We start from the raw sequence: 20,265 nt of genomic DNA, 5'->3' as shown, positions 1-20,265 counted from the left end.
CGTTTGAGCCTTTTTGAGGAAATCTTGAGTTCTAGGAGTCGGAATCAAGCGAGGGTCGAGGCGTAGCGATCCTAGGAAAGATTAGAAGCTTCTTAACCGAAGGATTTGATGAGAAATAACCCAATCAAAGGTAATCTAAGTTTGAAGTTTTAAGTTTTTAAAGTTTCTAAGCTTAGAATTGGACTTTGTTAATTGTTGAGTTTTTGGTCGGTTTGAGCTTTGGGTTTTGAGGGTTTTGGAGTATTGGGAAGCTTGGGAACTTTGATTTGATGATTGGGGAATGTTTGGGTATGTTTTTGGAGGATTTGGAGTGCTTGAAACGCGTTTGGGAATGGCCCAGGGTTGGGGGCCGCGGCCCTGTTCTTGTGCGCCGCGGCCCTTGTTCGAAGAAGCAGGTGTCTGGAAGTGAGCCTTGCTGGGCGCCGCGGCCCTTGATGGAGGGCGCCGCGGCCCTTGCCTCAAAGAACCCTGGGGGCCGCGGCCCAAGGTGCTAGGGCCGCAGCCCTTGCCCTGTTTTCACCCCGTTTGCTCGTTTTGACCCCGGGAACTTAGCTATGGGCCTCGGGAGTGTCCCTACTACTTGGATTAGTTTGGATTGATCTCTTGGGGGCTAGATGTTGGTGTGAAACCTTTGATTATCATGTTATTGATGGTGTTTCATACTTGGTTATGATTAGGTGACTGCTAAGGGCTTAAAGGTTGATCGTTCTCAAGGATCGTTCTTATATTGGTACTAGCTCGAATCTGAGGTAAGAAAACTGCACCTTGTGTATATGTGACATGCATGGCTATTATGGATGCATGTTGGTTGGTTATTGAGCATGACATGCATGGCTATTATGATGCATGTTGATTGGCTATTGAGTATGACATGCATGGCTATGATTGATGCATGTTGGATGTTTAAATGTAAACATTGTTAGCATAATGAATGCTTGGCAAATCTTGCCCATTTGCATATGACTGTTGTTGAGGCATGCTGGATAATTAAGTGTGATGCATGTAATGCACGAGAAACATGTGATAGGGCATGCCATGAACGATGAATATGAGATTGGTCAGAGGTTGAGTCTCTGAGTTTGTGCATGATCATGACTGTGCTAGAAACTGTTTAGTAAGCATGCTGAATGCCCTATTCTTGGATAACTGGCATATGATACATATTGATAGCATTGCTTACTTGTGTATGGTACTGACTAACTAGTCAGATCGACAAAAGTGTTAGTATCAGCTGTGAAGCTGTGACTTACTTGTCAGGTTCGGCAGTGATACTGGACACAGGTCAGGAAGCGCTGACTTACTTATCAGAACGGCCTTAGCGTGAATCACGCAAGCCAACAGAGATTAGATCTAATCGATTACTAGCATTGAATGACTCAAGGAGCATTAATGCCTGACCGACCCTGAGGGTCGATGAATAAACAGAGCTTGAAGGCTAGTGGCTTACCTATCAGCCACTCTCTTGCTAGAAAACAGAGCTTGGAGGCTAGTGGCTTACCTAGCAGCCACTCTCCTGCTAGAAAAGAGAGCTTGGAGGCTAGTGGCTTATGTAACAACCACTCTCCCGCTAGAATCATGTGATGTGCACCCATTGGTTTGAAAGCTTTATATTCAGTGTGATTATAATGGTAATCATTTGATAATGTTTATGAAAAGTGTTATGTTTTCTTGCTGGGCTTCGACTCACGGGTGCTATGTGGTGCAGGTAAAGGCAAGAGGAAGCTAGACCATCCTTGAGTTGGAGGGCTTAGGTGATGACGTGTACATATGCAGCTGCTCGTCCGTCACGGCCGAGGTTTAAAGTAGAACTAGGGTTGAACCCTGTTTTGCCGCTTAGAACGGCCTGTTGTAAATATTTTCTGTAATAAACTCTGAATTGTATTTTCGGGATCCCAATGTATATGTTAAACGTTCTAGTGAAACGTTATATCTTAATCAAAATGTTTAATCCCTAAACCGCTAATCATACTTAGATCACGATTTTGGCCAAATGACTCGATTAGCGAGTTTAGCACTATTTACAAGGCACATCGTAACGGTCCTAGGAGTTGGGGCGTTACAAAATGCTTCAATGCGACCCTGTAACGCCCTAATTTCTTGACGTTAATTTGACAATTACCATAATTAATGTTTAAAATAAAAATACTCTTTTATTTATAAAATCGTTCATAAACACCACTCAAACGTTTCAAAGAATGAAACTCTAGAGTTTCGTAGTTTTCATAAATAAAATAAACAACTCAAAATCCAATCCATAAAACTAAAACATCATTCTAAAAGAAATACCTAGTAAATTTTCAATGTAAGCCCGATCCCTTATGATCGTTAAATCCTTGACATGTACGCCCTCCGCCGAAGCTCTCCAACTTATTGCGTAGTAACCACATCTTTGCATTTATCTGCAGCATAGAGTACCCATGAGCCAAAGCCCATCAAGAGGAGCTGTGTATGACACAACCCCATAACCTTAACCGGGAATTTAAATCAATAACAGTAACAATAATATAACATAAACCAAAACTCATGAAAAGAAAGCGTAGTCCAAGTTGAGTTGGACAAGTATCGTATAACGTAAGCATGCATTTTCAACATATCTTAAGCGTGCATTTTCGTAACGTAGGCATACATTTTAAACGTAAGCATGCCAAACCGTTATCACATACATATACACAAAACATAACCATAGTTCATATAAGCTCATTAAACATAAACATTCACTGACATAATCATGCATTAACATAAACATATCTCATAAATAGTTTCTACCATAGAGTACGTCAAGCGTACACCTTGCGTGCAGGTGTCCACTCTTCTTACCTCAAAAGTAGTGATTCGCACACCCTAATGCGTCCCTTCAAGTATCCTCAGCGAGCCTATACATAACATATAACATCAATGTTTTAAAAAAATCTTAACCAAACAAAACCATAATTATACTCACTAGTATTATTTCTATGATTAATTCATCCAAGTCTTAAAACCCCTCTGCATATAGTCCCAACAATTACCAACTTATATCTAAAGGTACATAAAAATATCCTCAAAATCACATTTCTGGGCAGCTGGCGCGGTCGTGCTCACAGAGAGCTAGGCCAAACTAGACAGGTAGCGCGGTTGCGCCAGGGCTGGGCGTGATCGCGCTAAGTCTCTAATTTCAAAGACCGCAGTTGCAATTTCTAAACCTGAAATTCAAGCCGAATTGTAAAATCTCGACCCCAAACCACCAAAACAGGTATCCTAACATCATTCTAATCCCATGAATCTAGATATTAACATCCCTAAACCTATATTAAACATTCATCAACCTAGAAACAATAACAACAGTCTCAGATCTTCAAAAACTTAGATTAACAAAACATTAAACAGAAGTTTGAACACTTACAAATCAAGATCCAGCCACTAAAATCTTAGATCATTGACATCTAAGGGATCTCATAGCCTTTCAATATTCCAGATTGATGATCTCCTCCAAACCTCAAGCTTTAAAATCTCAGATCAAGAACGAGAGATTGTTCTTGGTCTGTTCCCCTTTAGCTTATCGCAAAACCAGAGTTTGAAGAAAATACGACGTCTAAACCTATTTTACTTATTAATTAATTATTTAATCTGACTTAATTCATGTAAAAACCAAATGACCTTTCTGTCCCCAACCTCAAATTTATCCTTAATAATCACTTAAGACCCTTATTGTAATTTCTATCCAAAACTAATAGCTTTAATTTTTCATAATTACGTTTTTTATCATAAAACCCATAATTCTTCTTTGGCGCCCAGTACACAATTTCTATTACACTTTGGCCCCTAATACTTGAAGAAACTAATGCGTGTTGATTGCTTGACAGAACACATAATTAAACCTACATTGTAAATTAGGCATATCATAATTCATATAATTAAACACATAATGTCATATAATTTACCATCATACCCTTACTAGTAAAAACGAATATTATAGACCTTCAGAGTCTCTTAGTGCAATTTGAGGATCTCTTATAAATGAGGTGTAAATGCTTCAATGCGACCCTCAGGGTCTCTTAGTGAAATTTTAGGTGGGGCAGATTCAAACGTTCTATCTCCTCATACATTTCTTTATTCAAACGTTCCACCTCCTCATATCTCAATATGTGCAATTTTTATTAGTCAACCGTGGAACATTTTAGTGACTCCAATAATTCCCTATAAACATGATCAGTTGGGGTAGATTGTGAGGATGACACAAGACGAACTGGAGTAAACTGAGGAGGTGACATAGAAGAATCTACAAAGATCTAAGTTGAAGGACCCTCTGAGGAAGGTGGATGAGGAGATGGAGGTTGGCAATGTAACGCCCCAAACTCCAGGGACCGTTACGGTGTGCCTTGTAAACAGTGCTAAACTCGCTAATCGAGTCATTTGGCCAAAATCGTGAACTAAGTATGATTAGCGGTTTAGGGATTAAAAACTTTGGTTAGGATGTAACGTTTCACTAGAACGTTTAATTTATACATTGGGATCCCGAAAATATAATTTCAGAGTTTATTACAGAAAGTATATACAACAGGCCGTTCTAAGCGGCAAAACAGGGTTCAACCCTAGTTCCACTTTAAACCTCGGCCGTAGCGGACGAGCAGCTGCATATGTACACATCATCACCTAAGCTCTCCAACTCAAGGATGGTCCAACTTCCTCTTGCCTTTACCTGCACCACGTAGCACCTGTGAGCCGAAGCCCAGCAAGAAAACCCAATAAAGCATGATATAATGTCAACAACGATCATAATAACCATTCAGGACTATCAGTCCAAGCGAATAGATGACAATAGCCAAAAGTCACAATAATGAGCATCGCTCCTTCTAGCCATATGACGATAGGGTCACCAGGGCTTAACTGACAAGTGATCCTTTCATAAGTTTGATTAGGACAGATGCATGGTGAATGGTCACCAACATAACCTTCCTCCCGACTCTAGAGTCGTGCAACAGACAGCGTCCCTTGACCATGTGACAACAGTCACCAGGGTCATATACCTTGGCCATAAACATCTGGTCGTAGACCAGGCAAGCGCTTAATAGTTCTTCGACCTTAGGGTCGGTCTGGCATTAATGCCATAGAGCCATTCAATGCATAATTCTCGACTTAAGCTTGATTAGGACAGGTGCAAGGTGATTAGTCACCAACATAACCTTCCTCACGACTCTAGAGTCGAAACTATGGACAACGTCCCTTAGCCATGTGACAACAGTCACCGGGGTCATATACCTTGGCCATAATCATCTGGTCGTAGACCAGGCAAGCGCTTAATAGTTCTTCGACCTTAGGGTTGGTCCCGCATTAATGCCATAGAGCCATTCAATGCGTGATCATCAACTTTAGAGTTGGTCCCTGACTAGTCAGTGTCGATCACAAGTAAGACATGCCACCAATCATATATCACATGTTCAATATCCATTAACAAGGTATTTAGCATGCTTACTAACAGATACCAGTACAGTTAGGACCATGCACAACCACAGAGGCTCAAGCTCTGAACAATATCATACCCAGTATACAAAGCATGTCCTAATCACATGTTTCTCAGGCATCATACGTCATATATCCAGCAATCCAACATGCACCAATAATAGCCATGCATGTCACATTTAATAGTCAACCAACATGCATCAAGAATAGCCATGCATGTCATACATAATAATCAACCAACATGCATCAATAACAGCCATGCATGTCATACATATACACAGGGTGCAGTTTTCTTACCTCAAAGCCGAGCTAGAACGATTAAAAGTACGACCCTTGAGAACGATCAACTTTTAGTCCTTTAGCGGTCACCTAGTCATAACCAAATATAAGGTATCATTAATAAAAATGATAACTGACGGTTCCCAAACCAAATCCCAGCCCCCGAGACCTCAAATACTACCCAACCGGGTACTAGGTCCAACCCCGAGGCCTATGGTAAGAATCCCTAAGCTAAAAACCACTTTTTAGCAAATTTGGCCTTATGGGCCGCGGCCCCCAAAAGCTGTGCCGCGGCACGCCTCCAAACCCCATCTGCCAGACGCGCATGGGCCGCGGCACACAAAAGCCGTGCCGCGGCACCGAGCCTAGTTCAGCCTAAAACCAACACGCGAACTCAGAATTGCCCCTGCGTTTTCCCTTAGAACCAGCCCCTCAAATTAGCCCAAAACCCCTTCCAAACACTCATTCAAACCTCTAGACACCACCCATAACCTCCCCTCATCCAAACCCAATCTAATCACCCATCAAAACCCCTTTGAATCCAAACTTCTCACAAGAATCAAAAGCTGAAAACCAAAACTTGAAAACAGAGCACACCTGAATTCATTGGCTAGAACTCACCTTAAACACAGTTTTGAATCCCCTTTGATGATTGCTACAGGTTCCCTAGCTGCCACCTTTGATTTCCAAGCTTAACTTCTTGATTTGGGCTCTCAAAATTCAAAGAAAAGAGAAGGGGAAATCTTGTACGGGATGGAAGAGAGAATGAGAGGATAGGCTCTGTTTTACTCTGCCTTCTACAGCCTTCTAAACCTCATGCATATCCAAGCCAAATGACCTAAATGCCCCTAGGTCTTTTAAAGGCTTCTAAACACTCTCAAGGGTAAAATCGTCCTTTACAACCTACCTCGTTAATTATAATTAACGCTCTCCAATTCCTGCTATTCTCAATATTCCCAAATACCATTAAATCATTTCCCGTTACCCTTTAATTCTCGGTAACGCTCTAATCATTAAATTCACCCCGAGACTCACCCCGAGCCCCGAACTTAAACCCGTTATGACTAGACCGAACACTTACATCTCATGATCGTCTCATGTCGAAAAGCCCGAACCAATCCACCTTATAATGTGGCTAGATTAATTAATCTCAATCATGCACTCAAAATATACAATTACGCCCATAGTGGCCAAATTACCAAATTACCCTCATAATTAACATATGAGCCTATATGCATGCATTCACCATCATATAATAATATAATTCACATAAACATGCATATAATCATTAAATACTATAATAAATCAATTATAGCCCTCCCGGCCTCCTAATCAAGGTCTTAAACCTTATTAGAAAATTTGGGGCATTACAGGCAATCTGGCGTAGAACACTTTGGATGGATCTGGGCCTCTTCTCCCGCAACAATACGAGGATTATTACGTAGGATGACATTCCCGACTAAAAATGAAGAGATCTGATCTATAATGTCATCTGCATCGTCTACATAGCCATGAAGCCTTTCATAGACCAATTTACCTTTCTCCTTTGCACTTGGAGCTAGAGTAGGTCGCACAAAGATCTGAAAAACCAAAGAAAGGAAAGTAAAATAAGTTAACATAACCAAATATATTTGCGTTTTAAAAAATTCACAAGCAATTTTTATATGTGGATAAATACCTCATCATCTTCCTCAATTACTTTGTATATTCTAGCAACTAAGATATTTTGGAGGTTAACATTTATATTTTAACCAAGCCATCGTGGAATATGATTTCCAGAAATTCTTTGTCCAATAATTTCTCCCAATTTTGGCATTGCTTCACAAATCCATATCTATAAGAATCAAAACAAAAGTTATAAGCATGAAAAACATATGATAAACCATACTTATAAAAAATTAGATGCAAAATTTTAGATTTTTTACCTGAAATATCCAAGGACAACATATGAAGTTCCACCTGATAGAATCTTTATTAGGATCTGTCTGCAAGTCTACACGAGTGATTTGATCTATAATTTTCTCATATACCAGCCTCCCCCAAGGATATTTATCAAATATCTCTAATTTGTCTACTAGTTGTAACCAAGATGAATCTATTGTAGTACCGACACTTGAATTTAAAAGAAACACACTTAGTAGGCAGATAAAGCACAACTTCACTCTATCTTTCATCCTTTCCACTTTTGGTATACTATCTAGGAAATTTGCTACATCTTTTATTTTTATAGACTTATCCTTGAAGTACTTATTTTTTAAATTGTTGTTTGATGAAACCACATTCAGTTCTTCAGGTGCTAATTCGCCACCAGTGTATAATTACTATTGCAAACTCTTTGATAGAGAACCTCATAGATTTGCCATTTATCAAAAATCACAACTCATGCTTTTTTTGACAATTTATCCTCCTCACAATTATCTGGTGCGATAAGGTCCCACAAAATTACCTTTACTAGGGGGTTCCAACAAATGACCCAACTGACCATATTTTCTAAAAACATTATTGTCAGTTTTTGTTAACCACAATTTTTTTCTTCTTCAAATAATTGCATCGAAAACCTAATGATAACTTTAGATTTTCTTTGTACATTTTCATTCGTAATAATACTTGAGACACAAGGAAGCTCCTTTGTTAAAACAACTCTAGAAATCTGAAATAATTTACCAAACAAACAAAAACAATATAAATTAATGTAAATAATAAGTACAAACATTTATTACAAGATTGAACTAAGCGACCCAAAAGGTCGCAAAAGATCTCTTAGTGTATTTTTACATTAACAAGAAAATTGAACTAAGCGACCCTAAGAAACCTAGAGGGTCGTTGGGTCTCGCAAAGGTCGCTTAGTGTATTTTGCATACTATGATCGTCGATGAGGGGGACGAGGCCGAGGCCGAGGCCGCATCCGCGGCGCAACAATCAAGGGCGGACACCCAACAATCTCGACTGATCCTCCACAATTTCCTTTCCCTCCATCAATGCAATGAACTTGAATTCATCCACAAGAGTTGCAGTACAGTGGGTTACAGGCCCAACGTCTTCTCCACCACTCTTTCTCATCTCATCGCCACCAATTCTCCCCATTTTCTCAGACCCTTCATTTCTATTAGAGGTATTCACCCTTTACTCAATACCCACTTCTCCTTTTTCATTTATTTTTGTTAACAACTTCAAACCATTATGATGAAGAGAGGTTAAAGGAGAAGGTAGAGGAGTTCTTCGGCTGCGAGTATGAACTCTTTGTTGAGTTCACCGGTTTGATCAGGTTCCTTTTCTTTACTTGACTGAATAAATTTTCTATTTTTTGGACTATGTTATGTGATGCTAGTAAACTATGTGTTTCCAGTTGGACTAGAGGAGCAAGCATTGGGTGGCATAGTGATGATAATAGACCCTATCTTAAGCAGAGGCACTTTTCGGTGTGTATTCAAACTTGTTATAAGAGTCTCACTTTCACTTTTTATGATTATGTGCTTTGCTTAGATAGTTTTTCCTATAAATTTTCCTTTTGCCCATTTTCAAATGTTCACCGTTTTTGTGTATCTATTTGGACTGTGTTACTTGGGGTACTCCAGACTGACAGTTTTCCTCATTTTTTATTGTAAAAGGCAGTTTGTTATTTGAATAACTATGAGGATGATTTCAGTGGGGGACTTTTCCACTTTCAGGATGGGGAACCACAAACTATTGTACCATTGAGAGGAGTAAGTAGGGATACTATGCTTGATAATGATTTTCTTTAGTTTCTTTGTTTGGTTCATGCATTAGAATGGAAGACCAAATACCCTTTGGGAGTATTTGAATGTCAAATCAGAACTAAGGAAAGGAAAAATAGCGTTGATTGAGATTTAGTTTCAGTGATTTGCTCATTATTCACCTAGTAGCTCTATATTTTCAGGATGTTGTGATATACACAGCTGATAGCTGCAACATTCATTCTGTTGATGAGGTAGCTCTCTCTCTCTCTCTCTCTTATCACTCCTGCACATGAAGTGCCAAATGAATGCTGATTCTCTGTTGCTGTTTTTCTTTTGTGCTCAGATTATTGATGGGGAAAGACTTACTTTGGCATTATGGTTTAGTCGTGAGAGTTCTTATGATGAGGACGCTAAACTTATTTCCCTTCTCTCAGAGAGTGCATTACATAGTAACAAATGGCTACCACTTCCGGCATCCAGTGATATGTATTGGTTTTCACTGGGCCAATCTTCTGAGGACCGCTTGGGTTTTGATATATGCTGGGCAAGATTGCATGTACTTGGGTTTGACATACTTTATTCTGAAGATAAGAGCTGCTACTCTGATATCTCTGAGTTATTAATGGAGCCAGTGCAATTAGCAAGGGGAAATGAGTTGTTTGACAAGGAATTTGTCAATATCCTGCATGCACTTCAGGTATTAAAGCAATGCTTATGTTGCCATGAATTGGTGTTACAAAGATTAAAACTGCTTTCATTTGAAACACCAATTCTTCCTTATTGTCTGTTAGTTATCTAAATTTGAGTCCTTACTCAAAGTTTTGAGCGAGTCATGTACATTCACATATAGTGTTTTCAATCCTTTATGCAGTTTAGTGTTGCTCCATTCCCCTCTTCTATTGTTTATCAAAGCAGCATTTGGTAACATGGAAACACAATTATAATTCACTTGGATTGTTTTATTTTTTGACGTCTTGACTGATGGCATCTATGATCTACATGTTAGCAATTGAAATGGCTGAAGAATTAAACAAGTCGCTATAGCACAAATACGTTCTTTCTTGAGTAATTGGAATTTTCTTTTGAATATCCCTCCGTATGAAAGATATGCATGTTTTTTCTAGTTCTGCAACTTGTAATCTGAGGGTGGTTTATGCAGAGTGTTGAACTGAAAAACTTATGCAGAACTAAGGCTTGGGTTTGATGTCATTTATTTTACCATTGTTAAAGACTACTTTCTGACCACCATCTGTATTCATTAGAATTTTAGAGGTGGTGTCACTGCTGCTAGCTCGTTGCAGCAACAAGTTTGCCACCTTGAAATTCTTTCATATTTCTTCCTGTAAGTTTCTCTTTAAATTATGTTTAACAGGTGGTGCAATACTACTACTGGAAGGCTTCCGAAGTGGAAGCTATGAAAGTTGAAGTAGAAAACAGCAAGGTTGTACTATTGTCAGAATTGCAGCAACACAGAATTAGTAGCCTCAAGTCTTTATTTTTGAGGGATAATCACCTAGCAGAGACGGTGTTTAGTCGTGCAACTTGTGGCAAAAGTGTGCAGCACGGTTTTGATTGGACAAAGTTTGCTGCTACCATTGCAATGTGGGAGGGTTATGCTTGCGATTCTTATGAGGGAATAATGAGAAGCTTACCATACTGGAGAGTACAACAATCTATATTCAACGTTTCATTCAATGAGACGTAACTGGTATGTTTACTTGATGCTCTTTATTAGATTTAATAAAAAACTAATCATTTGGAGTGGTACTTTATCAATCAACCACATATTTTTGAACTGTTATAACTAAGCAGAATATGTTTTCTCAAAACAGTCAGAGATTAAAAAGGGTTGGGGGAATGTGGATGTTAATGATAGATTAAGCTATAAATATGTATATTTTCCATTAAGAGTAATAACTACTTGGCATTATCTTAGACTTACAAGCAGAAATTTGAAAGGACTATATCTAATAGTCATCACCTTCCACCTTTATTTGTAATAATCACATTATTCTTCCTCTATCTCCATCTGAACAACTATATAAACCGCCATTTAGTAATCAGAGAGAGATTTCTCTACATGGATGAGTCCAAATTTTTGTAGATGCTCTCTTGGTGTAAGACATTACCAAAGACATCGTAGAATGAAAAGGTGGCCGCTGTCTCAGTTATTTCCATTGACATGAAACCTTGCCCATCATAGTACAGCTTGAGCTCCTCTGGGTTCCACTTTTTTTCGTCTCCTCCCCATGCCTTGGAGCCACCTCCACTTGTCATGAACTGGATTTGGCTGCACAGGACACAATTCTAATATCAGTTGCTAAGTTCTTTAGAAATTTATTCTTACTGAAAAAAAAAAGCATGGCTTTAAGATCAAGAAAACAGTCACCTTTTATTGTCAACTATGTGCTCTAAGCAATGGTCATGGCCATTGACATAGAAATCAACATTGTTTGCCTGAACAAATAGTGTACAATATGAGTTTGGAGTTCAATCTAAGAACAACTTTTCCTTTACAAGAAAAGAAGCCAAGTTTAATTCTTATTTAGAATTATTAGAAGGAATTTTATTCAAAACCTCAAGTATTGGGAGGAGTTGTGATTCAAGCTCTTCGGTATTTCCATGGTGTCCAGCGCTTTTGATTGTATGGTGACCAACCACAATTTTCCATTTTGCGGTTGAATGCTTCAGTGCTGAATCCAACTTCTGTTGCATTGCAATAATATATATTTATATATATATATATATATATATATCTATATGTTAGAATTTTTAAATGTTTATTGAATTATGTAACTAATATTGGCGTAACTAAGGGGATAGTGCTCAACACCACCTTCAATAGCTTTGAGAGATAACGGTTCCTTGGTAACACTCCTCTCCAGTCATATGTATGGTCCTCTGGGTTGGTGAAATACTTGTCCACAAATGGAGTTGTGTCTACAAAGAAAAATTCCACAATTTCTGCCCCAAGAAAAAATAATAATAAATTTGAGGCTAGGCAATTTCAGATTGTATTGGCTAATATTACCCAACTTGAGCAATGTTGTGCCAGGTTTCATACTATATTGGTCCAATTTGGATTGTGGGTAGTGCTAAAATAAGCAAAATTACTCACTTGTTTTGCATTAGCAACCAAACCAAACCAAACAATGCACATATAATGGTGGTTTATTCTTATAAAGTATATTTATTAACAGATTGAAATTATATAAAACATGTACCTGCATTTACAATGAAAGACCTTAAGCAGAGCCATCTTCTATCTTTTTTCTTGAGATCAGGACTCAATTGTGCTAATGTATCCCCACGATAGTCATGGTTCCCCAAAACTGCCAATTAAGTGTTCAAACACATTAGCAAAATATTGGCCAATCCAAATATTGTTAATGCAAATTATGTATAATATAAGTTGGATTTGGTGAGAAAATATTTAAGTAATGTTAAATTAATGATTAGATTTGAACAAGTTATTATTACCAATGTACCATTGCTTCTGCAAACTTGGAGCTGTGAAGATATTGGAAAATGACTCATAAAATGCAGGGTCATTCACACCAGTCAAACCATCTTCATAAAAATTGTCACCCGTGGAGATCACAAACTCAATGTCTAGTTTCTCTCCAATTATGCCCATCTACACTTCATATAAAAGTAATATATTATAACGAAGATTATTATAAACTAATAATACATATAAATTTCATAGTATTAAATTAATGTAGATCCTACATTTATATTAGTGCGAGTGATGTTGGTACCAAAACAAACATTTCTTGTTTGTTATGTTTAGAGGTAACTATTACATTTCTTGTTTCATGAATATTTCACAAATTATCCCATCAAGAACTATTTCAATAAGTAATATTATATAGGGATTTTTTTTAAAAAAAATATGGCATTTATACTATTAATGTGCAAAAATATGAGAATTATACTTTTCTTAACTTGTATGGGAAAATTTATTAAAGAAAAAAATTAAAGTATAAGAAACACAATTAGTAGCTAACTAAAATATATAAGTACCATAATTTAGGGGTTTTTTCATTAATATATCTATAACAATGTTTTTTTTTTCATTTATACGGTGATTTAAAATTTCTTTCATTAATATATATATTTAAGTTTTTCTTTCAAGATTACGTCTTAGCTAAGAAAGTTTCTTTGCTACTATATCTCATTTTTCACTTATGTATTAATTACTCTATAGGATATATATATATATATATATTAATCTCAAATTATACCTATTTTCAATAATTTCCATGTTCAAGCAAAGATGATTGCCTTATGCACTGTTTTAGTCATATATATTTATAGAAAATATTAGATACTAGGTTGTATTGTACTTGATGAATTCTACTGCATTTGTTAGACCCAGGTTCAATTAAATATACCAAATTCACCTATTTTTCTCTTTTATATATATATATATAGTTCAAACTATATATACTGTAATTGTAAAAACATATAAACAAATACTTTATGTAGGAAAAAAAAAAAGAAACTCATCACTTCATTATAAAATAACTTTAATTATTTATATAAAAAAAAACTCTGTTTTGAGAGGCCAAAACAGAGAATTTATGAGTTGCTTAACAAGTTGCTTAAATAATCTTATGAGTTGCTTAAGTAGTTTTATAATTTGCTTTATAGGTTGTTTGACAAATTGTTTTATGGGTTGCTTAAGGAGTTTTATAGGTTGCTTAAGGAGTTTTACGAGTTGCTTAAGCAATTTCATAAGTTGCATAACATGCTGTTTTATTGGGTTGTTCATAACGGGTTTTATGGATTGCTTACGTAGTTTTATAAGTTACTTAACATGTTGCTTTATAGGTTGCTTAACAAGTTGTTTTATGAGTTGCTTATTAACAGATTGTTTAAGGAGTTTTATAGGTTGTTTAAGAAGTTTTATGGGTTGCTTAAACAATATTTTATAAGTTGCTTAAAATGTTGCTTTATTGGGTTGCTCAACGAGTTGTTTAAAAAGTTTTATGAGTTGTTTAACATGTTGCTTTATGGGTTGCTTACGGAGTTTTACGGGTTGCTTAAGAAATTTTATAAGATGCTTAACATGTTGCTTTATTGGGTTGCTTAAGGAGTTTCACGAGTTGCTGGAGAGCTTGTTTATATGTTTCTAATCTTTCATTTGTGTTTTTTTATTGGTGTTTGGTTTGTTGCATGTATTTTAGTTTATGCTTTAGTATTGTATAACTTTTTATGTGGCTCTGTTTTTGTTAAACTACTCTACTATAGTCATATAGCATTTTTTATTGCTACATGATAGTTATACTAGAGTGATATTTGGTATTTATTTTTCAATTAATGTTGGTTGTTAGTCATTGTTGGACTCTTTAGCTATGTGGTTATTTTTCAATTGATGTTGGTTGTTAGTAATTGTTGGACTCTTTTCCATGTGGCTGAATTACTAATTTAGTTACCTTCATTTTTTTTGGTGAGATATATTTGTTGTGAAATTGGCTTAATGGAAGATTATGGCAGTGCTTATGTCGGTTTACTATTTGTTTCATGGAACTTTTTTTCACAACTGTTTATATGTTGTTTATGAGTGTATGTAGCTATATAGGATTTTTCTCTATAATACAAAAAGGAAGTCATGGTTGCTACCTACAAAAAAATTATATACCCTATAGGCAATGAAGACACTTGGAAAATACATAAACATATCAAAGCTGTGAAAATACACCCTCCAGAATGAAGAATAAGAGTAGGCAGACCAAATAAAAGATGTAAAGATGCATGGGAGAGAAACAAAAAACCAAAAACGAAAAATAAATGCATGAATTGCGGTCAAAGTGGACATAACAAAAAGATTTGCAGAAATCGAAAGAAATATTAGATATTGACTTACAAAATCATATATTATTACTTCATTTTTTTTCAAAAAAATATGAAAAGTTAAATTGTTTGATTTATACAATGATTTTGGTTCATTTCCTTTATGTTTTAAATGAAATCATGAGTATATAAATATATATAAAAATTAATATAGGGAAAAAGATTAAAAAAAATTGGCAGAAATCAGCTTCTTGACCTTGAGAGTAAGCAAAATTATCATTGCAAGAAAAATGTTCCCAGTGATCTATTTAGAACAAGTACTCATAGGACTGAAAGTTAGGTAATAACGAAATGTCATTTTTCTATAATATATAAATATGATAAAAGAAAAGAACAAAATATTTTTATCAGGAACACGCAAATGTAAAAATAATGGGTGAGTGAGACAACAAAGAAGAAAACGTAAAAGTAAAACTAATAAATTATTTTTAATATAATCTTGAAAAAATTTACATATAGAAATGAAAAGATATAAAATATACCGTAAAAAATAAAAAATAATGATATATTATCGTATTTTGGGTAATTTTTCTATTTTTTTTATCATAGTTATGTTTTATTTGATTTTGAAGGTAATTTTATTTATCTATTTATTTTTAGTTTTTTTCTTCATTTTTTGATTATTTTTTCGGTTATTTTTTTTCTTTTTTTCCTTACTTATTTTTTCTTCCATTTTTTCCTTTTTTATACCAATTTTTTCCTTCATCCTTTTTTTCTTTCCATTTTTCTTCTTCTTCTTTTCAATTTTATTCATTATCTTTTTTTTTTCTTCATATTTTTTCAGTTTTCTTTTTTTTTTTTTTCATTTTTTTCCTTCTATTTTTTCTTCATTTTTGTATTTATTATTTTCTCCTTCCATTTTTTTTTTCTTTTTTCACACATATGAGATTTTTTTTTCTTTCTTTTTTCTTCTTCCATTTTTTTTTCTACCAATTTTTTCATTTATATTTTTTTCTTTTCAATTTTCCATTATTTTTCTTCTTCTTCTTTTCATTTTTATTTATTCATCTGATTTTTTCCTTCATCATTTCTTTTGTGTTTTTTTTTCTTTTCATTTTTGTACTTATTCTTTTCTCATTCATTTTTTTTCACACATATTTTAACATTACATAATTATTTTACTATTTTTTTTATAGTTTTTTTCACTATATGTAAAAAAATTCAAATAAATTTTTTCAGCATTTTCTTTTTACTGTAACACTTATAGGAATACCAAAATTTGGAAAGAAAAATAATAAAAATATGAAAACGTTTTGGTGTGTGTATATTTATAAGTTCTTTATGGTAACTAGTTACCTATGTTACTAAAATTATAGTTACTTCTTCTTCCTTTTTTAATGAGTTCTGCCCCTTTTTCCTTCAAATTTGATGTTTATTTTCTTATTTAATATGAGTAACTCGTCACCCTCTTATGGTAGCTGGTTACCCCTCTTACGGCAGAAAATTACTCCTCTCAGGATAACTGGTTACCCCTTTTGGTACATGTTGTTTAACCTAGCTTTAGATTTTTTATTTTACATAATTGTCAAAGATCAATCAAGTAACTGGTTACCGTACCCAGGATTTGAAAAAAAAAATGTACAATCTAAAAAAAAAAGGAAAAAAATGTTTATAATAAATAAAAAATAATTTTAAAAGCAATTTATATTACAAAAAAAAATTGCAAAACAACCAAAGAAAAATTTAATATAAAATTATTAATATAAAAAAAATAATATAAAAAAACAAACAAGCTAAAAAACTAATAATAAAATTACAAACACACCCTTCCAAATTAATAAAACTTGATTAAGAGTAAAACTATGGCATAAACTAACTTTTATACAAAAATATGGAAAAATAAACACATAAAAGTGAAAATTCTTAAAAAAAGCCATAGATTAACTTTTTTTTGTTGAAAAAAGCCATATTTTTGCACATTCTATTAAAAATCCCATATAAATTGTAATTTCCTCTATTATACATATCTTGCATTCTTCCAAAAGTTATAAAACTCTTACTATTTACAAGAAGTGAAATTAATCTCAAGAAAAAATCAGTGCACTACCAACAACCCATTCATTACTCAATAATCTTAATTATTTAATTTTCAAGCCAAGAAATGCTATTTTCTTCATGTATAATCTTTGCAAACTAACATTATGTTCTTATAAAGGTGGACCCCGGCTGTGTTAATTGCGCATATTATATGCCTGACTAATTATATAAAAGAAATATTTTTGGTAGTGAATATTAGGTATATTTAGTATTTTCGGTATATGGATAAGTTATAATTCAATTTTTTTTACATGACGGTGTATAATACAGTTACATGAGACATTTCACAAATTTTTTAGAAAATTCTGAATAATTTAAGATCACGAAATTCAAATTTAAATAGCTTATTACACATATATATATATATTGAACAAGTACGTGTGAAATAAGCTGTTCAAATCTTAATTTTGACATCCTAAATTATTTAAAATTTTCTGAAAATTTATGGGAAGTCTTGTATTTACATTATATACTGTTATGTAAAAAAAAAAATTAGAGTTGCAACTTATTTATGTACCAAAAATACTAAAAATATTTATAGGTAGTAATTAAATATATATATATGTTATATATACGCGTATATTTCAGAGGATATAGATGTAGTCCTGCTCCGGGACCGGTCTCGTTCCACTGTGGAGCAATATTATTTCTAAATTACTTCTAACATTATTATAAATTAAGAGTAGTTATAACCTAATTAAACCTATTATTTCATATAGTTAAAAGTCATAAAACTTTAAATAAAGGGATACAAATCGCTATTGATATTTATTTATAGCATTTTCTTTGTGTGTCAGCTTTCGTATATAATAAGACATAGGCATAGCATCAATTTAAGGGGGTCCAATATACATACCAACGAAACTGCTATGGAATATGCATCGAATTATGCTTTAGATATATTACTATGACACGTAACATACTCTTCTCATAAATAAATTGTGGTTTTCAACCACATATAAGTTTTATAGATGAGCTACTTTTATGTCCGTTGGTTTTGAAATTTAGATATTATTTATTATCCTGAAAAGAAAAGTACTATAATGTTAAGGTGTTACTTAACAATTTTTTTTACCTATTATGAAGTTCACACTTTTTGTTTTCAGTGCAATTGTTTTAATTAACAGAGACAGAACTGAGTTTATACGTAAAAGGGTAGATATAACATTAAGGAAAGAAAGAGAGAGCCAAAAAAAGAAAGTGTTTTGTTTCTCTTATGATATGTTACGTATCAATAATCTACAAGTTTATTATTAGGTCGTTTGGTTGTGGTGACTATTACAACCACGATTTGACCTCACATATGATTCAAATATTATATTAAAATATACGAGAAATTGATAAGAATGATATTTCTTTAAGTTATATTGAATTCTCATTTATTTTTGATAATTTTTTTAAAAAAAATTTAATTTTAAAATTTGATTTGTTGTCTAAAATTTTCGACCAGTTATTTGAATTTTTTGACCACCTGACTAAATTTTTAACTAACTGTCTAAATAATGAGATACCGTTTTGTAAAAAACTATTAAAACTAAACTAGAATAAAAAATAACTTAAAAAAATCATATGATTTTGCGAAACGATGACAATATCAACAATATAAAATATATATATATATATATAACATACTTAGGGGTGAATCATCATTCGATGATTTCATGCAAAATATTTTAGCTAAATTACTAGTGCGGGTATCCTATTTTTTTGATATAGATCGAAATCTACAAGTCAAATCAACTTAAATAAAGATGGTGACATTTTAGAAATATATATACACAAATATTTCAATTAATATTCTCATATATATATATATTTATTATGGTTATTATTAATAATTAAATAACTCATTAATAAAATATAATATGCATCTACTTACCAGTTCAAACTTCGACAGTTTTGAATATTATTTCTGTACAAACTTCTAATTATGAACAAATATAAGCAAGGAATAATATATATCAAAACCTTATAGTATTAAATTCAACAAATTATGGAACCGAAATGATAATCCCACGATCTTTCGTATCAGAGACTTTAGAAATTTATTAAGCACCAAACCTAGAAAATGAATTAATATGAAAGAACATATATAATATATATTATTACCTGATGGGCGACTTGGGACTGGTTGTAGAAGCCCCGTCGTCCCCAGTCGCCGACCACCAAGAAATTGAGCGACCTATCAGCTGGTTTCGCCGCCGGGTGTCGGAGATATTGAAGTTCAGCGCCACTCATGACATTTATGAACGAAAGAGCTGTAAAGAAGAAAACTACTATAATGGTCCTAGAAGCCGCCATGGATGATATATATATATAAATATATATGGATTAATAGTATGTGTTATTAGTTGTTATTGCATGTAGCAAAACGAGACTCAGATAAATTTGATTTTATATAATATGGGCAAGAGAGAGTGATTTTAATTTGTTTCTAATACATGAAATGAATAAAACCAAGCTCTAAGACAGTTTTGAATTATGGAACATTTTTATAAATATATATATACAAATATAAATATAAATATTTATAACGTGTGTGATGCACCATTAAGCATGTCAACAAGTATATAACATGGGATATTCTTTGTCTACCAAATAATTATTAATTGGTTTGAAATTTTTATATATATAATGACATTACTTGAAAGCTACAACGATCGATAACTATATATATCTGTTTTATATAATAAGTTTGTAGATAACGGAAATTCTTGGTTTTAACAGTTTTTTTATTTTTTTAAGGTTAGCTTTAACAGAATATTCTTATATTTAACAGTAGTTTGTAAATACTTAAACTTAAATAAAACAAAATAAATAATTAAAAAATTAAAATAAGATATTTTTTAGATATTATACAATAATAATTATTTAAAAATAATAAATAATTAAACAAATTAAAATATGATATTTTGAGATATTTTACAATAATAATTATTTAAAAATAATAAGA

At 33.5% G+C, this 20,265-nt stretch overlaps 2 protein-coding genes across 3 annotated transcripts; one reads left to right on the top strand and one right to left on the bottom strand.

Annotated features, from left to right (window-relative positions):
• The first annotated feature begins 8,503 nt into the window (after positions 1-8,503).
• On the top strand, positions 8,504-11,351 carry LOC133824372 (uncharacterized). Its single transcript, XM_062257254.1, has 7 exons — positions 8,504-8,830; positions 8,908-8,983; positions 9,065-9,137; positions 9,327-9,422; positions 9,617-9,667; positions 9,760-10,113; positions 10,789-11,351. The coding sequence occupies exons 1-7, from the start codon at positions 8,581-8,583 to the stop codon at positions 11,119-11,121; spliced, it is 1,233 nt and encodes a 410-aa protein (XP_062113238.1). The 5' UTR covers positions 8,504-8,580; the 3' UTR covers positions 11,122-11,351.
• LOC133824373 (purple acid phosphatase 7-like) lies at positions 11,266-19,793 on the bottom strand. Of its 2 annotated transcripts, none has more exons than XM_062257256.1 (7): positions 19,422-19,793; positions 12,897-13,053; positions 12,641-12,748; positions 12,253-12,356; positions 11,994-12,122; positions 11,806-11,873; positions 11,266-11,706 (listed from the first exon to the last, which is right to left on the bottom strand). In XM_062257256.1, exons 1-7 carry the CDS (start codon positions 19,611-19,613, stop codon positions 11,493-11,495), a joined length of 972 nt encoding a protein of 323 aa, XP_062113240.1. In that variant the 5' UTR covers positions 19,614-19,793; the 3' UTR covers positions 11,266-11,492. The 2 variants fall into 2 exon arrangements, with proteins under 2 accessions (XP_062113240.1, XP_062113239.1); XM_062257255.1 differs by having other exon boundaries at positions 12,253-12,380; positions 19,422-19,792.
• Positions 19,794-20,265: the final 472 nt, after the last annotated feature.

Source organism: Humulus lupulus, chromosome 3 (assembly GCF_963169125.1).
Source record: "Humulus lupulus chromosome 3, drHumLupu1.1, whole genome shotgun sequence".
NCBI lineage: Eukaryota > Viridiplantae > Streptophyta > Magnoliopsida > Rosales > Cannabaceae > Humulus > Humulus lupulus.
This window is presented reverse-complemented; position numbering and strand designations above follow the sequence as displayed.

Coding starts and splice junctions, on each gene's coding strand:
- LOC133824372 (XM_062257254.1), top strand. CDS start 8,581: ATGATCGTCGATGAGGGGGACGAGGCCGAGGCCGAGGCCGCATCCGCG. Junction 9,423..9,616: donor CTATTGTACCATTGAGAGGA/GTAAGTAGGGAT, acceptor CTATATTTTCAG/GATGTTGTGATATACACAGC. Junction 9,668..9,759: donor ACATTCATTCTGTTGATGAG/GTAGCTCTCTCT, acceptor TTTTGTGCTCAG/ATTATTGATGGGGAAAGACT.
- LOC133824373 (XM_062257255.1), bottom strand. CDS start 19,613: ATGGCGGCTTCTAGGACCATTATAGTAGTTTTCTTCTTTACAGCTCTT. Junction 13,054..19,421: donor AGTCCCAAGTCGCCCATCAG/GTAATAATATAT, acceptor TATGAAGTGTAG/ATGGGCATAATTGGAGAGAA. Junction 12,381..12,640: donor GTCTTTCATTGTAAATGCAG/GTACATGTTTTA, acceptor TTCTTGGGGCAG/AAATTGTGGAATTTTTCTTT.